Here is a 19662-nt window from a genome sequence, read left to right on the forward strand (position 1 = left end):
AGTTTGCAGCAAAGCAAATACTTTTCTATAAAGTATTTTCTAGAAGGTTTTGAATTAGAATTATATGTCCTGGTCCCTGAAAACATTTTCTCACCTTATCTTAACTTGTCCAGTATTTATCTCTTTACAAATTTCCACATAATAATATTTAATTCTAAAGCCATGCCAGCTAATGTTAAGCAACCCATTAAAAAAATGTCCAATTCTTAAAATGTATCTTTGAACACTTATAAATAGGGTCTTTTGAAATTAAACATAAAGCTATTATTATGAGAAACCAACAAAAATACCATTTTTATTTTAACATTTTAGAAGACGGTGCAACCCAAATTTGTGCCAGTACAGCAAAAAATAGATATACATTTTTTGGCTATAATATGTTGAGAAATACAAATATTCACAATATTTTGAATAGAGAAATATGACAAAGAAGTTATCTATTGCATACAGTATTTTTTTGTCAGTTTTAGAATAATAGAGTTTCAGAAAAACATTCAGGGCTTTATTGTAATTTTTAAAATGTAGCTGACATAATTTTTAAATTATTTTATGCAAAAAGTAAAGAGGTTTTCTGGATATAGACTATATGACAACACAAAGATCTACTTTTTAAGAAATTGAGACATAATTTATATACCATACATAAAATTTGCTTTTGTAAAGTGAACAATTCAGTGGTTTTTAGTATATTTTCAAAACTGTGCAACCATCATCACTGTCTAATTCTAGAAACCTCATGCCTCCCAATTCCTTCCTCCCCTGGCAACCACTAATCTATTTTCTGTCCCTAAGGATTTGCCTATTCAGAGCATTTCACGTAAATGGAATCATACAATATGTGGCCTTTGGTGACTGGCTCCTTTTACTTAGTACAATGTTGTCTGTTTGTTGTTTTTGAGATGAAGTTTGGCTCCATCACCCAACCTGGCGTGCAGTGGCCTGATCTTGGTTCACTGCAACCTCTGCATCCTGGGCTCAAGCAGTCCTCCCAAGTAGCTGGGACTACAGGCATGTGCTACCCCATCTGGCTAATTTTTGTATTTTTTGTAGAGATGGGATTTTGCCATGTTGCCCAGGCTGGTCTCAAACTCCTGGACTCAAGCGATCCATACACCTTCGCCTCCCAAAGTGCTGGGATTACAGGATTAGCCACCCCACCTGGCCAGTACAATGTTTTTGAAGTTCATCCATGTTGTAGTATAAGTACTTCATATTTTTTATGGCTGACTAATATTCCATTATGTGTACATTTTGTTTATATATTCATCAGTTGATGGAGAGTTGGACTGTTTCCAGTTGGAGCTATTATAAATGTCTTAGTCCATTTGAACTGCTGTAACAAAACACTTTAGGGTAATTTGTAAACAACAGAAATGTATTGCTCACAGTTCTGGAGGTGGTTAAGTCCAGGATCAAGGCACCAGCAGATTCAGTGTCTGGTAAGGGCTTGCTCTCTTCTTCAAAAATGGCACCTTCTTGCAGTATTCTCTTGTGATAGAAGCAGCAAGCAATCTCCTTCACATCTCTTTCATAAGGGCAATCATCCCATCCATGAGGGCTCTGTCCTCATAACCTAATCACCTCCTAAAGGCCTCAACTTTAATACTATCAGAGTAGAGATTAGCTTTTAATTGTTGTTGTTTTTGCGTGTATTTGTGTTTTTGTTTTAGTTTTAGTTTTTGTAGACAGAGTCTGGCTCTGCTGTCCCTACTGGAGTGCAGTAGCACCATCTTGGCTCACTTCAGCCTCTGCCTCCCAGTTTCAAGCGATTCTTGCACCTCAGTCTCCTGAGCAGATGGGATTACATGCGCATACCACCACGCCTGGTAATTTTTGTATTTTTAGTAAAGAAAGGGTTTCACCATGTTGGCCAGGCTGGTCTCAAACTCCTGACCTCAATGATTCGCCCACCTTGGCCTCCCAAAGTGCTGGGATTATAGGTATGAGATTAGCTATAAACATAAATTTTGGAGCGACACATTCAGACTCCAGCAATGAATAATGTTGCTATGAACATTTGTGTACAAGTCGATTCCCTTGGGTACATACCTAGGAACTGCTGAGTCAGGTATGTCTAATATTTTGAGGAACTATATTCCACAGCAGCTGCACCATTTTATATTCCCACTGGAAATGTGTGAGGGTTCCAATTTCCCCATATTATTGCCAATCTTTGTATTGTCTTTTTTAAAAAAAATATAGCCATCCCACCAAACAATGCATGTTCTCACTTATAAGTGGGAGCTGAACAATGAGAACACATGGACACAGGGAGGGGAACAACACACATTGGGGCCTGTTGGGTGAGTGGGAGAAGGGAGAGCATCAGGAAAAAATAGCTAATGCTTGCTGGGCTTAATACCTAGGTGACAGGTTGATAAGTGCAGCAAACAATCATAACACACATTTACCTATGTAATAAACCTACACATCCTGCACATGTACCTCAGAACTTAAAATAAAATAAAATAAAATAGCCATCCCAGTTGGTGTGAAGTGGTATCTCATGGTAGATTTGTGCGTTTAAAGTGCACTTCCCCTAAGAGTAAGGATGTTGAGCAACTTTTTGTTTACTTATTGAGCGTTTGTATATCTTCTTCAGAGAAACATCTATTCAAATTCTTTGCCCTTTTTTTTTTTTTTTTTTTTTTTGAGATGAAGTCTCACTCTGTTGTCCAGGCTGGAGTGCAATGGCATGATCTTGGCTCACTGTAACCTCTGCAACCTCCCAGGTTCAAGTGATTCTCCTGACTCAGCCTCCTGAGCACCTGGGATTACAGGTGCCCACCGTCACGCCCAGCTTTTTGTATTTTTAGTAGAGACAGGGTTTTGCCATGTTGGCCAGGCTGGTCTCAAACTCCCAACCTCAGGTGATCCGCCCACCTAGTCCTCCCAAAGTGCTGGGATTACAGACATGAGCCACCGTGCCTGGCCTCTTTGCCCATTTTTAAAATTGATTTCTTTTTTATTGTTGGGTTGTAAAAGTTCTTTCTAAATTCTGGAAATTAGACTTTTATCAATGTCATAATTTTTATTGCTATGGTTTCTGGAAGTCTGGAGGTAGCAGGGAGCTCAACCAGTGAGTTTGGGGTGAGAGGGAGGACCACAGGACTACACCTTTATTAAGGTCCATGGATGTTATCCCTTAGGCTTTCCCTCTGGGGTTGTGGATTGACTAGTTTAAAGGAAACATGTGGAAAGGGGAAAGTTATTTTTGCATGACTTATGTTGACTTTGAGGTTTTATCATGGTCAGCACCTGTGGGGTGTGTTGGGTTTTGGGTCAGCAGGGTGAGGAACAAGTGAGCTGTATTGCAAACAACTACAAGGGGAAAGAAAGTTTTAACTAGGCCAAGAGTAATGGGATATGAATGGGTTTCAGATAACTTATATCAGGCCTAAAAATGGGCACTGAGGCAGCAACTATATTAAGCAAATTTCTGACAATCGGATATGATTGCAAGTATTTTCTCCCTTTGTGTGGATGGTATTTTCATTTTCTTGATAGTCTCCTTTAATATAGAGATATACTATTTTAATGATAGAAGTGACAAGAGTTGGCATCCTTGCCTTGTGTCCCATCTGAGAGTAAAAGCTTTTTAGTTTTTCACCATTGAGTATGATGTTAGCTGTGAGCTTTTTATATATGACCTCTGTTATGTTTAGGTAATTTCTTTCTGTTCCTAATTTGTCAAGTTTTTTTTAAATAATGAAAAGGTGCTGAATTTTGTTAAATGCTTTTTCTGCATCTGTTGAGCTGATTATATGATTTTTATTCTTTATTCTGTTAATGTGATATATCACATTAGTTGATTTTCATATGTTGAACTACCCTTGCATCCCAGGATAGATCTCACTTGGTCATGGTATATGACCCTTTCCATGTGTTGTTGGAAATGGGAAAATCTCATGACATAGATCTTGGCAATGATTTCATGGATAATGAAATCTAAATGACACTAAAAGCACAGGCAACAAAACAAAAAATAAACAAGTAAGACTACATCAAACTAAAATCTTCTGTACAGCAAAGGGAACAACAGAGTGAAAAGGCAACAACCTACAGAATGGGTGAAAATATTTGCAAATCATAGATAAGGATTTAATCTGCAAAATATATAAGGAATTCTTACAAATCAATGGTAAAAAATTAATCACCTGATTTTAAAATGCGTTGGGAACTGAATAGACATTTCTCCAAAGTAGACATATAAATGGTCAATAGGTATTTGGAAAACTGCTCAATGTCACTAATCATCGGAGAAATAAAAATCAAAACCACAATGAGATACCACTTTATACTGGTCAGAATGGCTATCATCAAAAACAAAAAACAAATGCTAAGGAGGTGGAGAAATTGAACCCTTGCTCATTTGTCACTCTAAACCCTCAAATCCTCAGCTGGAATCACCCCAAAAGCAGTAACAGGGGGATTTCCCACAAGGAAAATAGGGCTGGCTGGGATACCAAAGGAAAAAAACTCTAAGCTCTAGGGTGATCGGTCCAAAGAATGTATTAGGAAAACTTCCTTACTGAGTGCTGCAATAATCACTGAGAGAGAAAAGGGTGTTTGCCCAGTTATGTCTACAGCAAGCGGCTCAGAGTCTGGAGATTCTAAGACAGTTTGAGAAATTTGGCTCAGGGATGGGGGCCAGTATCAGTGCTTTGAGCAACAACCCAAATACCTTTCTCAGTGCCTGGGAATGTTCAACACCCAGTTTGGGTTCAAGCCTCTGAGAAAAACCTGTAGCCAGCTGGGTCACAGAGCAGTCAAGGTACTCTGTGATTTTCAGTAAGGGCATAGAAAGAAAGTGGGAAGAACTGGTCCATACACTTGCCCACTGTTGCTGGGAATGCAAAATGATGCAGCTGCTACCGTAAACGCTATGGAGGCTCCTCAGGGATTAAAAATAGAACTACCATGTTCACTACAGCAGAACATATACTAAAATTGGAATGATACAGAGAAGATTAGTGTGGTCCCTACGCAAAGATGGCCTGATAATTTGTGAAGCAGTCCATATTAAAATAAGAATAATGAATAACAAAAATAAATAAATACAACTGCAATATGAGTCAGAAATCCTACTTCTGGATGTTTTTTCTAGAAGAATTGAAGCTGGGTATGGTGACTCATGCTTGTAATTCCAGCACTTTCGGAGGCCAGGCAGGCAAAGAGTTCAAGACCAGCCTGGCCAACATGGTGAAACCCTGTATCTACCGAAAATACCAAAAAATTAGCCATGTGTGGTGACATACCCTGTAATCCTGGCTACTCAGGTAGCTGCGGCACAAGAGTCGCTTGAAACTAGGAAGCAGAGGTTCTAGTGAGCCAAGATTGCACCATTGCACTCCAGCCTAGGCAACTGAGTAAGACTCCTCTGTCTCAAAAAAAAAAAAAATAGAACTGAAATCAAGGTCTCAAATATTAGCACTCCTATGTTCACTGCAGCACTATTCATAATAGCCAAGCTGTGGAAACAAACTAAATGTCCACCACAATGAATAAAGAAAATGTGATATATACATACAATGGAATATCATTCAGCCTTAAAAGAGAAATCCTGCAATTTGTGACAACATGGATGAACCATGAGGACATTTTTCTAAGGGAAATAAGCCAGTCACAGAAAGACCAGTACTGTCTGAGTCCACTTAAAAGTATGAGGTATTAAAATAGTCAAATTCGGCCAGGCAGGGTGGCTCACACCCATAATCTCAGCACTTTGAGAGGCCAAGGCAGGTGGATCAGGAGTTCAAGACCAGTCCAGCCAACATGGTGAAACCACACCTCTACTAAAAATACAAAAATTAGCTGGGTATGGTGGCACGTGCCTGTAATCCCAGCTACTTTGGAGGTTGAGGCAGTAGAATCGCTTGAACCCAGGAGGTGGAGATTGTGGTGAGCTGAGATCATGCCATTGCATTCCAGCCTGGGCAATAAGAGTGAAACTCCATCTCGAAAAAATAAAAAATAAAATAAGATAGTCAAATTCATAGAATCAAAGAGTAGAATAATGGTTACCAGGGGCTGGGGTGATGAGAAAATAAGAGGTAACTAAACAAAGGCCATAAAGTTTCAGTCAAGCAAGATGATACGCTCTAGAGATCTGCTGTACAACACTGTACCTATAGTCAACAATAATGTATTGTACACTTAAAATTGTGTTCATTAGCTTTAGCAAACTATCACAGGAACAGAAAACCAAAAACCACATGTTCTCACTTGTAAGTGGGAACTAAATGATGAGAATTCATGGACACAAAGAAAGGAACAACAGACATGGGGGCTGTTTGAGGGTGGAGGTCGGGAGGAGGGAGAGGATCAGAAAAAATAACTATTGGGTACTATGCTTAGTGCCTGGGAGACAAAATAATCTGTACAACAAAGCCCTGTTACATGAGTTCACCTGTATAACAAACCTGCACATGTATGCCTGGACCTAAAATAAAAGTTAAAAAATAATAAACAAATAAAATGTATTATAGCCTAAAAAAATTTTTTAAAGAGGGTGGATATCAACTGGGATACACAGCACAAACTAGAAAAAAGAAAAGATGACAAAACTCAGAGGATTGGAAATCAACTTTGCCAAGATTTGGATGGTTCTGTCATAGTTATTATAATAAGCAGACTGAATTGAATCACCTAATTTATTTTAAACTAATTATAAAACAATGAAAATGAAGTTCAAAAAGGTGTAAATGATGGTTTTATTGGCAAATTTATAGGGGTAGTGTATGAAGTCACTTCCAAGAGCAGATTTAGTTGCTTTCCTTACAACTGAAAGCTTCAAATACTACATTTAAACTTTAATGTAACATTATATCTACATGTGAAGAACATCTACATGTGAAGCTTTAATTTCAGGTCTGGAGCAGCTGTAAAATGAAAGTTACCACTCCATTCTAGTCCTTGGATATCAGTATATTCCCCTTCACCTTCCACCCTGCAATAGTAAAAAATAAGTTTTTCATTAACCAAGATGAATAATTTATAGTCCAGATATAAGATTGTCTAGCATAATGTATACTAAATCTGAAGCATTATATCTTTCTACTTTCAAGCTTTGCTTTTAAACCCAGCATCCTGCTTTAATAACCTACAAAAAAAAAAAAAACCACATACTATTCCAAACAAACACAATTATTTGGTGTCCATAATTTTAGGATCACATAATTTAAATTCATACAAAACCAAAACAATGAGTTTTTAAAAAATGAAACGTTTACATTGGTTATCTAGTTTAATTGCTTTAGTTATTCAACAAATATTTCTTGACCATCAATGATTTTTGAGGTGCCATGCCACCATATCCGGCCTCCAACGATTTTTAGAAACTAGATACATTATAAAAAATATTTAGAATTAACTATAGTATTTAAGCAGCTGGGCATGGAGGCTCATGCCTGTAATCTCAGCATTTTGGGAGGTTGAGGCCGGTGGGTCACTTGAGGTTAGAAGTTCCAGACCAGCCTGGCCAACATGGTGAAACTCTGTCTCTACTAAAAATACAAAAAGTAGCCAAGTGTGCTGGTGCATGTCTGTGGTTCCAGCTACTTGGGGGGCTGAGGCAGGAGAATCACTTGAACCTGGGAGGCAGAGGTTGCAGTGAGCCGAGATCACTCCACTGCACTCCAGCCTGGATGACAGATCAAGACTGTCTCAATCAATCAATCAATCAGTATTTAAGCAAACATACCAGAAAATAATTTTTTAGAGTTACAGTGATTTTTTAAAAATTTAACCTTACCTGTTTTCATTGAAATTTCCAACATATTTTGCCCCAGTTGGGAATGTGTAAGTCCCCACGCCATGAAACATGTTATCCTTAAATTGTCCTTCATATACTGCTCCTGAAAAATGCTCAAGTTTTCCAAAACCATTCATCTGTTTGTAACAAAGATAATTACCTTAGAAACTAATCTTCAGTTTCCTGAGAACCTTTCAAAAATGTACAAATATAAGTCTATCACTTGCTAATTATTACTTAATCAACTATATCATCCTTTACTTCGATAGTATTAAGACAACATTTTTATCATTTTCCTTCACCTGTATCTATCTGTGAAGCCCACTAAATCAAATGTTCTGGGTCTGGGACATTTGAACATCAGGGGGTCCATGATGAAAATAATAGGGGTCATCAGGATACCCTAAATGTATCAGAAATCTTAAAGGGCAACCAGTTTAGTTAGTTTAGGAAACCAGTAAAAAGTAGTTGTTAAGAATTCAAATTTGGCCAGCCACAGTGACTCACACCTGTAATCCCAGCACTTTGGGAGGCCAAGGCGGGCAATCACAAGGTCAGGCAGGAGATTGAGACCATCCTGGCCAACATGGTGAAATCCCATCTCTACTAAAAATACAAAAGATTAGCTGAGTGTGGTGGCACACGACTGTAGTCCCAGCTACTCAGGAGGCTGAGGCAGGAGAATCACTTGAACCTGGGAGGCGGAGGTTGCAGTGAGCGGAGATCACGCCACTGCACTCCAGCCTGGGAGACAGAGCAAGACTTTATCAAAAAAGAAGAAAGGAAGAAAGGAAGGAAGGAAAGAAGGAAGGAAGAAAGGAGGGAGGGAGGAAGGGAGGAAGGGAGGGAAGAAGGAAAAGAAAAGAAATAAAATTGTCTTAAAAATAAAAAAAGAATTCAAATTTGGATTAAAGCAGACCTGGGTTTACTTTCCTGTTTTATCATTTACTAGCTGGACAAAAAACCTGAGCCTGATTTTCCTCACTTGTAAAATAGGAGTATTAATGGTACCTATCTCATGTGGTTGTTATAAGGATTAAATGAGAAAATTATGTAATGGATTCAGCTTTATTCAGTGAATAGGAGATGCAAAAGATAATAATAATGATTAGCTTGCTGCAATGAGTTTAATATTACTCATAAGTTAATAGATGTTAATATGATCATTTGTTATTTTTATTATATAGTCTATTCACTATAGGAGTTTTTGATTAATGGTGAAATGCCTGGAATCATTTAACCCACAGAGTTATTTATCCACTGCCAGTATTAAAAACAACAATACCTTGTCATCTTTCCAGCTTCCCGTGTAGACAATCCCATTAGGAGTGGTATGAATACCTATTCCATTTCTCTCATAGGTTCCAGAAGATGTTCTTGTACAGTCACCATCTAAACAAGGGAGAAATACTGAAGATTATAAATGAGAATAGTTCTGTCTAGGCCTAATTGCAACTACATCTCCTGGGTTTTTTCAGCTCCCTAGCCCTAAAACCAGTGAGACCAGAGATAAGTAAATTCGTGAATGTAGAACATTTTGTAACAACTGAGACTCAAGGGCCAGGAAGACTGACAGATCCCATAGGTTTCCAAGGCATATCGTCTAGAATTAACATTGAAGTTTTAATTTTAAAATCTGTTACCTATTAGGATTTCTGTTATTTTGGTTAATAAAGTTAATATTCCAATAGTAGTTTTATAAAATTTAACAGTCTCATTTTTTTATTCTTAAGCTATTTAATTTTCTGTACAGAAAAAGTAACTGAAGTGTATGCTTACCATACTTGTCTCCATTTGGAAAGATAAAGCTGATCTTATACACTTCTGAAGCTGTTTTAAAAGATTTAAGAAGAATGACATAAGTTGACTTTTTTTTTTTTTTTTGGTAGAGGCAAATTTTCACTATGTTGCCGGGGCCAGTCTCAAACTCCTGGGCTCAAGTGATCCTCCCGCCTCAGCCTCCCAAAGTGCTGGGGTTGCAGATGTGAGCCACCACATCCAGCAAAATGTAAATATTCTTGTGTCATAACACCTATAACCAATGTGCTTTAAACACTATCGAAATGGACTCACTTCACAGGGTCACAAGCATATGATGATTACTTGGCATTTCCATCATCTAATGTAGGGTCCTGGGGAAATAAATAATTTTGCCCAGATGATCTCTTTTAAGATGTATTTATTATTATAGCTTTATTAATATATAATTCACATACCACAAAATTTACCCTTTAAAAACATATAATTTGATGTTTTCTAGTATATTCACAGAGTTGTGCCACTATCACCACAATCTAATTTTAGAATATTTTAACCAACCCAGAAAGAAATCCTGTACCCATTAGCAGTTACCCATTACAATTCCCATCCAACACCCCTCACCTCACTACTCCAAACTCCTGAAAATCATTCATCTACTTTCTGTCTCAGTAGACTTACCTATTCTGGACATTTCTTATAAATGAAATCATAAAATATGTGGTCCTTTGTGTCTGGCTCTTTTCACTTAATGTTTCTAAGGTTCATCCATGTTGTATTGTGTATCAGTACTTCATTCCTTTTTATAGCCAAGTATATTGTATAAATATTTTGTACAGAAATAGCATGTTTTCCAATTCATTCATCAGTTTATGGACATTTGTTTCCAGTTTGGGGCCATTATGAATAATGCTGCTGTAAACACTGATGTACATTTTTAAAACACACACACACGCAGCTTCCCAGGAGTACAAATTTTTGTGTGGATATGCTTTTATTTCTCTTTGGTAGCCCATATGATTTACTGATTGTCCCACAGAGGTAAAGTGAAGTGAGGAATCTCTAATTTGGCAGTAGGAAGAAATAGAAAATAAAGATAGCAAGTGTGGAAGGGCTGTAGACCCACACAGAATGAGATTGGAATGGAGACCAAGTGAAAAAGGAAGAAAGAGGACCACAAGACTGAGGGGGCCTCTGGGCCTCTGAGCCCTGGACACTTAGTAAACTAAAACATTAGAAACTGTATTTTCTGATACTGAAGAAAACATGTAGACAGGGTATGCCAGCATATCCTCTGTGGCCCACCCTTCAGAATCACCTGAGATACTTCTAAATTCCCTCTCTCTATCTCACATCTACTGAATTGGAGTCTTTATTGGGGGACAAGGGAATTTAAAAATTAATTTAGGTGCCAGCTGAGAAAGGTTGGAAGCTCATCTACTCTGAGGAAACAGAGTTAACACAATAGGTAGAGGACTTAAGCTGTAATATCCTCAGAGAGAAAGGGAGAGTATTAGTATGCTTGAGACACGAACAGGGGATTATAAAAAAACAAAAACAAACGATTAGCAATCCAGGAAATGAATAATATAATTGGTGAAACAAAACTTCTGAGAAGGAATGAATAGCAGAATAGATACAACGGAAAACAAATTAGTGAACTGGAACATTAGGATGAAAAATGTGCTTAGAAAATACCACAAAGTGTGAGTAATGTGACTGGAAAAAACTTTTTTTAATTAAAAAATATAATAAAGTAGCACAAAGAATTTTAAAATAATGGAAAACAGATCCAAAATGCTAATGTCAGTCTAACAAGAACTGCAGAGGGAAAGAGTAAGGGATGTTGGAATAAATAGCCAACAGTTTCTCAGGACTGAAGAAAATGACTGCTTGGACTACAAATAAAAGCTAAGCAAAACCCCACACCCAGAGAGATTACAGTAAAATTTCATGACATAAAGACAAAAGCCAGTTAGGCTAGTTAAAAACAAGCAAACGAAAGCGAGATTACCTACAATAAACTACAAAGGACTGACAGCAGCAGCAGTGGATTCTAAAAAAAAAAATGGCATGATGTCTTTAAAATTCTGAGACAAGGCCAGGTGTGGTGGCTCACGCCTGTAATCCCAGCACTTTGGGAGGCCGAGGCGGGTGGATCACGAGGTCAAGAGATCGAGACCATCGTGGTCAACATGGTGAAACCCTGTCTTTACTAAAAATACAAAAATTAGCTGGACATGGCGGTGCATACCTGTAGTCCCAGCTACTTGGGAGACTGAGGCAAGAGAATTGCTTGAACCCAGGAGGCAGAGGTTGAGGTACTGAGATCGTGCCATTGCACTCCAGCCTGGGTAACAAGAGCAAAACTCCATCTCAAAAAAATAAAAAATAAATAAAATTCCAAGACAAAATTATTTTCAACCTAATATTCTACATCCAGCGAAATTGTCAGTCTAAAATCATGGAAACTGGCAGGCATGCTGGTAGGATTAATTAGTGGCTCATGCCTGGAATCCCAGCACTTTGGGAGGCTGAGGCAGGTGGGTTGCTAAAGCCTAGGAGTTTGAGACAAGCCTGGGCAACATGGCGAAACCCTTGTCTCCACAAAAAATACAAGAATTAGCCGGGTATGCTGTCGCATACTTTTCGTCCCAGCTACCTGGGGGGCTGATCGCTTGAGCCCAGGAAATCAAAGCTGCAGTGAGCCCTGATCACACTGCTGCATTCCAGCCTGGGTGAGAGAGCAAGACTGTCTTAAAAAAAATAATAAAATAGGGCCGGGCGCGGTGGCTCACACCTGTAATCCCAGCACTTTGGGAGGCAGAGGCAGGTGGATCACGAGGTCAAGAGATCGAGACCATCCTGGTCAACATGGTGAAACTCCATCTCTACTAAAATACAAAAAAAGTTAGCTGGGCATGGTGGTGCGTGCCTGTAATCCCAGCTACTCAGGAGGCTGAGGCAGAATTGCCTGAACCCAGGAGGCGGAGGTTGCGGTGAGCCGAGATCGTGCCATTGCACTCCAGCCTGGGTAACAAGAGCAAAACTCCATCTCAAAATAATAATAATAAAATAAAAAAGAATTAAGTTTAAAAACAGAATCTGGTGGCACATGCCTGTAATCCCAATGCTTTGGGTGGGTGAGGATTGCTTGAGCCCAGGAGTTTGAGACCAGTCTGGGCAACATAGTGAGATCCCATTTCTACCAAAATTCAAAACTAAAAAACAAACAAAACAAAACAAAAAACAAAAAAAGAAGCTGTAACTAAAACTCAGGTAATATCAATATGGAAATGGTGTGGAGGGTAGAGAGCAATCTTGCTAGAATTTTGATCTTGTTTAGGGGTTAAATATAGACACTAATTAACACTAACTCTTAGAAAAATATGAATTTAGGTATGTCTGCTCATTTTTTTCCCATAATTTCTAAGATTTGGTTGTGGATACAGGGTGAAGTATGACAGTATATAGACACTGCCATGTGTGCTCATAAATTATTTACATGTCTGCAAGATTTGAAATTCCAACTGGGCAGGGACACAGAGCTGCTTTCTATATTACCAGATCTGCTTGTTGTTTCCCACTGATGCCAAGATGTACTCTGGGTGGAACACCCTTCTCTTCTTAATCTGGTTAATCGCTATTCAGACTCAAGAATTGGCGAAATAGAGTGTGGTAGTTAGGGGTTCATGCCCTGGCATGGGACTACCTAGCTTTGCATCCAGACTCCACCATTTTCTTTGGCCTCGGACAAATAATTACATTACGCCTCAGTTTTCTCATCCTTAGATGGGGCAAATTAAGTAAATGAGCTAATCTAGTTAAAGCACTTAGCCCAATGTCTAAACTAAATATTAGCTATTATTTTCTTGTAGCCCCAGCTCAGGTATGAGTTCTCCCACAAAGCCTTTTTTCTCATTACTGGTCAACTTCAGACTCATTTGGGAGCACCTACAGCACTTTGGGCCAGTTCCTACAGTAGTACTTAGGGCTCTATCAAAACCATGCTTTTGTATCGGGATCTCCTATCCCACCTGGTTCCTCCAGGACACAGATGGCGGATTAGTCAAATCTCTTCTCACCCTGTTGTCCGATTCCTTGTTTAGCACTAATAGTAACAGAGCGTCTAGTGAATGAAGGGCACTTCGGAAGCAGTCGTTATATGCTTATAAAGCAGAACATTAAATGTAAACATATCAGAAACTGGACTGTTTTCAATTGCCGCTAGAATGTTCTACATTCGAAACTTGGAATGTCGGAGCTAGAGGGAACCCCACAGAGACCGCCTGGCACCACAGCGGAAACTGAGGCCCAGGGAGGTTGGCACGCGTCTCGGGTGTCTCAACAGCGAATTAACGACAGAATCAGAGCTAGATTCCCAGACCAGGGGTTCCTCCTCGCCTAGAGGGTCAGGAAGTATACCACACCCCTACAGGAGTTACCAGGGGGCAAGCAAGTTCTGACTCCATGCTAGTCTGACTTAAAGGAGCCTTTCTTTGCCCGGGTCGTTGGGAGGACGGGCACTCACTTGACCGAGAGGTGTTAGAGAGATCATCCAGACTCTGCGTCTCCCCGTGGGCGGCCAGCTCTGCGGCGGGGAGAGAGCTAGGCGCTAGGACAGCTCCACTTGCGACTTGGTTGCTGGGGCGACCGGACACCTCTCACCCGGAAGCGAATACGCGAGGGGCCGAAGCTGAGCCAATCAGAAGGCGCCGGGGCTGTGTCGCTGTAGCTGGGCCACCACTGGGCTCCTCCCAGCGAGAACCGTGAGAGTAGCCAAACCTAGTGGGGACTCTGACCCTTGGGCAGCACTTCCCGGCAGCCGGCTCGAGACCCAACTCTGCGAGCCAGGTACGTCTTCCACTTCTGCGGACAAGTGATGCGCGTTGTGCGCAAGGTCTGCGCGTCGCTCTGGTTGTCAGCGTGTCTGCTGCTTCCTGCTTCAGGAGTGGTCCGGATCTGAGGAGCACTGCGGCCCAGTGTATCTCATCCTGTCTGCCTGGGACCGGTGAATCTGGACCAGCAGGATCCCAGGCCCTGGGACCTGACCAAGGCGGAGCTCTGCCCCTGAGATTGGTCCACACTCAGACCGCAGGCGGGGAGTGAAATTCAAGCTTGGAGCGGGCTAAGGGGTTGATTGAAGGGGCTCAGGCTCCGTTCCCTGTCTCTGTGTGGCCTTTTTGGGGAGAAGGGAGGGGACGATGTGAGTTCGAAAATGGGTACGAGATCTGTATATCTGCATGGAGCTGGATATATTGTGATCAGTCAGAGATTTGCCTGGGAGGAGAGTAGTGTGTAGTCGCCTCTCAGCGCCTTGGGTATCAAAGAATACTCTTACAGCCAAACATAGGTCCCTATATCCATGGTGAAGAAAGATAGTTGGAATCGTCCTAGGCTAGATGGAATAGATAATGTAATCTAACCACGTGGATTATACAACCTAATTCCTATTCCCTGGAAAACTCTGCAAGAGTGGTACTGGGTACCACTACAGTCAGCAAATCTTCGTTTAAAATTTTGAGTGCGTATCTCAGATCTAGTTGTAAAGATAACATTTTCTGGGGTGGGGTGAGGCAACTTGTTTTGAATCAGAGTAAATATCCTTGCTTTTTCGTAATGTTTCTTAGTACACAAATTTACGTGAGCTGCATGGTTTTTGAGATGAAGTTCTAATCTGTCTGCTTGATTTGTTATATCCTTTCCCTAAATTTTAGAAATAATAGGTAATTATTGATGTATGACCTTACAGAATTCAGTTTGACCTATTCTTTTTCTTTCCTGTTAAGATTTTAATGACTCTACATTTTTGTGAGTAAAGTTGACACTTGAACAACGTGGGTTTGAACTACATGGGTCCACTTCTAGGTGGATTTTTTCCAACCCAGCACAGATTGAAAATACAGTATTTCAACCAGGCACAGTGGCTCATGCATGTAATCTCAGCACTTTGGGATGCCAAGGTGAGAGGATCACTTGAGCTAAGGAGTATGAGACCAGATTGGGCAACATAGTGAAACCTCGTCTCTACTAAAACTTTCAAAAAGTAGCTGGATGTGGTGGTGTGCCTGTGGTCTCACCTATTCAGGAGACTGAGGGAGGAGGATTGCTTGAGCCCAGGAGATAGAGGCTGTGGTAAGCTATGACTGTACCACTGCACTGCAGCCTGAGTGATAGAACAAGATCCAGTCTCAAAAAAGAAAAAAAAAAAAGAAAAGAAAAGATAGTATTCCTGGAAAGCAAAACCCCACATACAGAGGGCCAACTTTTCCTGTATGTAGGTTCTGTAGGACTGACTGCAGGACTTGAGTGAGTATGCATGGATTTTGGCATACGTGGGGTTCTGGAGCCAATCCCCTGTGTATAGTGAGGGATGATTATTTCATGGCTCATTCTCTCAGTTTCTTCCAGATGTCCTTTAAAATGTGATCTCGAAGAGACCTTACCCAACCACTCTGTCTAAAATAATAGCCTCAGGGTTTCTTTTTTTCTTGATAGCACTTAAGTAATAATATATATCTATTTGGTTTTTTGTTTCTTTTCGTTTTGTTTTGTTTTCTGACAGAATTTTGCTCTTATTGCCCAGGCTGGAGTGGAATGACACTATCTCGGCTCACCACAACCTCTGCCTCCAGTTCAAGCAATTCTCCTGTCTCAGCCTCCCGAGTAGCTGGGATTTCAGGTGTGTGCCACCATGTCTGACTAATTTTGTGTTTTTAGTAGAGATGGGGTTTCTCCATGTTGGTCAGTCTGGTCTCAAACTCCTGACCTCAGGTGATGTGCCCATCTTGGCCTCCCAAAGTGCTGGGATTACAGGTATGAGTCACCACACCCAGGCCATATTTATTTGTTTAGTATCTGTCTTACCCTCTGGAAGGTAAGCTTCATGAGGCAGAAATTTTGTCTACTTTGCTGTTATATTCCCAGGATCTGGTACATAGTAAGTAGATGAACATAGATGAACAAATCTCCATTCCCACATAAGTCATTGTTTTCAACCTTCAATCATTCATTCCACAAATAGATATTGAATTCGTACTACATGCTGGACACTGTGTTAAGGGTACAGTGGCAATCAAAATAGACGTATTCTTATTTTCAAAGAGCTTTCTGGGAGTAGGAAGGAGAGACAAACTTAAGATAAACACTGAATACATATGCATAATCATCAAGAATTTTTAAGAAAGGAATAACAAAAGATCTAGTTTAATAGCCACATATTTGTGAGTTGCCCAAATTTTTTCTAGCTTTTGATTTTTAATTCCATTTTGGTTAGAGAACATACTTTATATTATTTATTTCTTTTTAAATTTATTGAGATTTATGGCTGGGCACCCATGGCTCACGCCTGTAGTCCCTGCACTTTGGGAAGCCAAGGTGGGCGAATAACCTGAGGTCAAGAATTTGAGACCAGCCTGACCAACTTGGTAAAACACTATCTGTACTAAAAATACAAAAATTAGCCAGGAGACATGGTGGCGCATGCCTGTAGTCCCAGCTACACAGGAGGCTGAGGCAGAAAAATCACTTGAAGGGAGGTGGAGATTGCAGTGAGCCAAGATTGCACCACTGCACTCCAGCCTTGGTGACAGAATGTGACTCTATCTAAAAAAAAAAAAAGTATGGTTGTTGTTTTTTTAATCACCTAGCGTGGTCTATTCTGGACAATGCTTCATGTGTACTTGAGAAGTATGTATATTTTGTTATTGGGTGGAATATTCTATAGACATCGATTAGATCTAGTTGGTTTAGAGTGTTACGTCTTTTATTTTCTTGTTGATCCTCTGTCTAGTTGTTCCACCATTATTGAAACTAAGGTATTGAAGTCTCCTACTATTATTATTGAATTGTCTAATTCTCCTTTCATTTCTGTCAGTTGTTGCTTTGTGTATTTTGGTGCCTTATTATTGGGTACATATGTGTTTTTCATTGTTATCTTTTCCTGATAGATTAACCCTTTTATCATTAAGAAATATCCCTATCTCCAGTAACATTTTTTGCTTTAAATTCTATTTTGTCAGATATTAACATAGCCACTCCATTTTTCTTGTGGTTGCTCTTAGGTAAGATCATCTTTTTCCTTTTCATTTGTTGTGTCTTTGAATTTAAAGTGTTTCTCCTGAAGACAGCATATATTTGGATCATGTTTTTTAATCCAGTCTGCCAATCTCTGTTTTTTGATTGGACTGCTTTATTCTCTCACATTTATTTTTATTACCTATATACTGGGAATTACATCTAATTCTATTCTACTTTTGGATGTCTGTATGTCTCATTGTCTATTTTTTCTTCTGTTCTTACTTTATGCTTTCATTTGCATTTAGTCATTAAGTGAATATTTTCTAATGTAGTATTTTTGTGATTGCTTTGGGGTTAATCATATACATTATAATTTATCAGAATCAGCGTCAAATTTATACTAGCTTAATTCTAGCAATATTGTTATGGTTTGAATCTTTACCCCTAAAGTTCGTGTATTAGACATTTCATTTCTAATACAACAGTGTTAGGAGATGGGGCCCAATAAGAGGTAATTAGATCATGAGGGCAGAGCCCTCATTAATGAATTAATGTCACTAGCATGGGAGTGGGTTAGTTACAGCAAGAGTGAGTTATTATAAAATAAGTCTGGCTGCTGGTGCCTCTTTCTGTATCATGCTCACTTCTGCCTTCCATCTTCTACTATGAGATGATACTTGCCAGATGCCTGCATCATGCTCTTGGACTTCCCAACCTCCATTACCATGAGCCAAATAAACTTCTATTGTTTATAAATTACCTAGTCTGTGGCATTCTGTTATAGCAGAAAACAGACTAAGACAGATATATAGAAGTATTAATTTTATATAGCTCTATTTTTTCCTCCCTTTTATGGTATTGTTATACATATTATATCTATTAATGTTATATACCCAACTATATATTGTTACAATTATTACTTACCATCTGTGGTCAATTTCTCAGAATAGTACAATTATGCCCCCACCAATCTTCTTTGTGCTGTTATTGGCAAATATATTACACACATATTACCTTCCTATAGGTTACAGGCCCAACATATTACCTTATATAATTCCTTTTTAAATCATTTCAAAGGAAAGAAGAAACAATACATTTATGCTGGTTTTCAAATAAATAAATATCCAGTATAAATTTTTTTGTGCATTCCTTTATTACTTATAATGACTATTTTGAAGTCTTTTTCTGTTACATCTGACATCTTGTCTCACTCACAGGCAATTTGTGCTTTCCCCCCTCAGTATATGGGTCATACTTAAGTGTTTCTTTGCATGCCTTGTGATTTTTTTGTGTTAACTTGTAGGTAACAAACTGTAACAACTCTGGGTACTGATTCTCCCCTTTTGGGGGCTTCTTATTGTTATTTGCTGGTTTAATTTTTAGTGACTGGCTAGATTATTTTAGTGAAGTCTGTTTCCCTCCTACGATTTTAAGCCTCTGCTGTTGCTCCTCTGGGAGGTACAGCTTTGGGTATGCCCATGATTGGTGGCTCAATTATTTTCAACAATGCTCTGGAGAGTAAATTCCTTTACAAACTAATCCAACCAAATTGTGACTTCTTTGAGATCCAGGTTCAATATTTGTTCTGACAAAAAGTCTCTTCCTAGTGATCTTATCCCTTGGTTTGCTTCCTGCAAACTAGTTGGCCAGCAGTCTAAACTATATCTTTATTTAATCCTATAATCTCCCTTTCACCACAACCGCACTATTCTTTTTTTTTTTTTTTTTTAAGATGGGGTTTCACCATATTGGGCAGGCTGGACTTGTACTCTCGACCTCAGGTAATCCCCCCGCCTTAGCCTCCAAAGTGCTTAGATTACAGGTGTGAGCCACCGCACCCAGCCCAACCTCACTATTCTTGAAAGTACCTTTAGGTTCGGAGTCAGTCCTTTGGAAAAAGATTAGGAGCTATCTGCTTTATGGCCTACTTCCCTTTTGCCCCTGGCAGAATCTCTAAATCCAAGCTGTATTCCTGATAGAGCATATGTAAATTTAAATTTTGTCAAAACATATATTAAATACATGAAAACTTCTCAACTGGAGTTTTTAAAACCCTATACTAGCCTGGGTGCAGTGGCTCACACCTGTAATCCCAGCACTTTGGAATGCTGAGGTGCACAGATCGCTTGAGA

The 19662-nt window shown here is 39.4% G+C and overlaps 2 protein-coding genes and 1 non-coding gene across 9 annotated transcripts in view; 2 read left to right on the top strand and 1 right to left on the bottom strand.

The window, feature by feature from the left end:
* Nucleotides 1-267: 267 nt before the first annotated feature.
* Nucleotides 268-18731, bottom strand: MORN2 (MORN repeat containing 2). Its single transcript, XM_078348372.1, has 7 exons — nucleotides 18689-18731; nucleotides 14314-14451; nucleotides 14043-14177; nucleotides 9533-9583; nucleotides 9039-9145; nucleotides 7754-7890; nucleotides 268-6949 (listed from the first exon to the last, which is right to left on the bottom strand). Exons 1-7 carry the CDS (start codon nucleotides 18729-18731, stop codon nucleotides 6847-6849), a joined length of 714 nt encoding a protein of 237 aa, XP_078204498.1. The 3' UTR covers nucleotides 268-6846.
* On the top strand, nucleotides 4923-5027 carry LOC118147542 (U6 spliceosomal RNA). Its single transcript, XR_004733994.1, has one exon. It is a non-coding gene; the product is annotated as a U6 spliceosomal RNA (small nuclear RNA).
* DHX57 (DExH-box helicase 57) overlaps nucleotides 14219-19662 on the top strand; it is a 74242-nt gene continuing 68798 nt past the window's right edge. For 2 of the 7 annotated variants that reach the window (XM_054245023.2, XM_078349447.1), the window contains exons 1-2: nucleotides 14219-14365; nucleotides 16077-16193. The gene's annotated coding sequence lies outside the window, so the exon portion shown is untranslated. Of the gene's footprint in view, nucleotides 14366-15300; nucleotides 15475-16076; nucleotides 16194-19662 lie in introns of all 7 variants that reach the window. The other 5 variants (XM_035272759.3, XM_078349446.1, XM_002757831.6 and 2 more) reach the window with 3 other exon arrangements.

This window comes from Callithrix jacchus, chromosome 14 (genome assembly GCF_049354715.1).
Source record: "Callithrix jacchus isolate 240 chromosome 14, calJac240_pri, whole genome shotgun sequence".
NCBI lineage: Eukaryota > Metazoa > Chordata > Mammalia > Primates > Cebidae > Callithrix > Callithrix jacchus.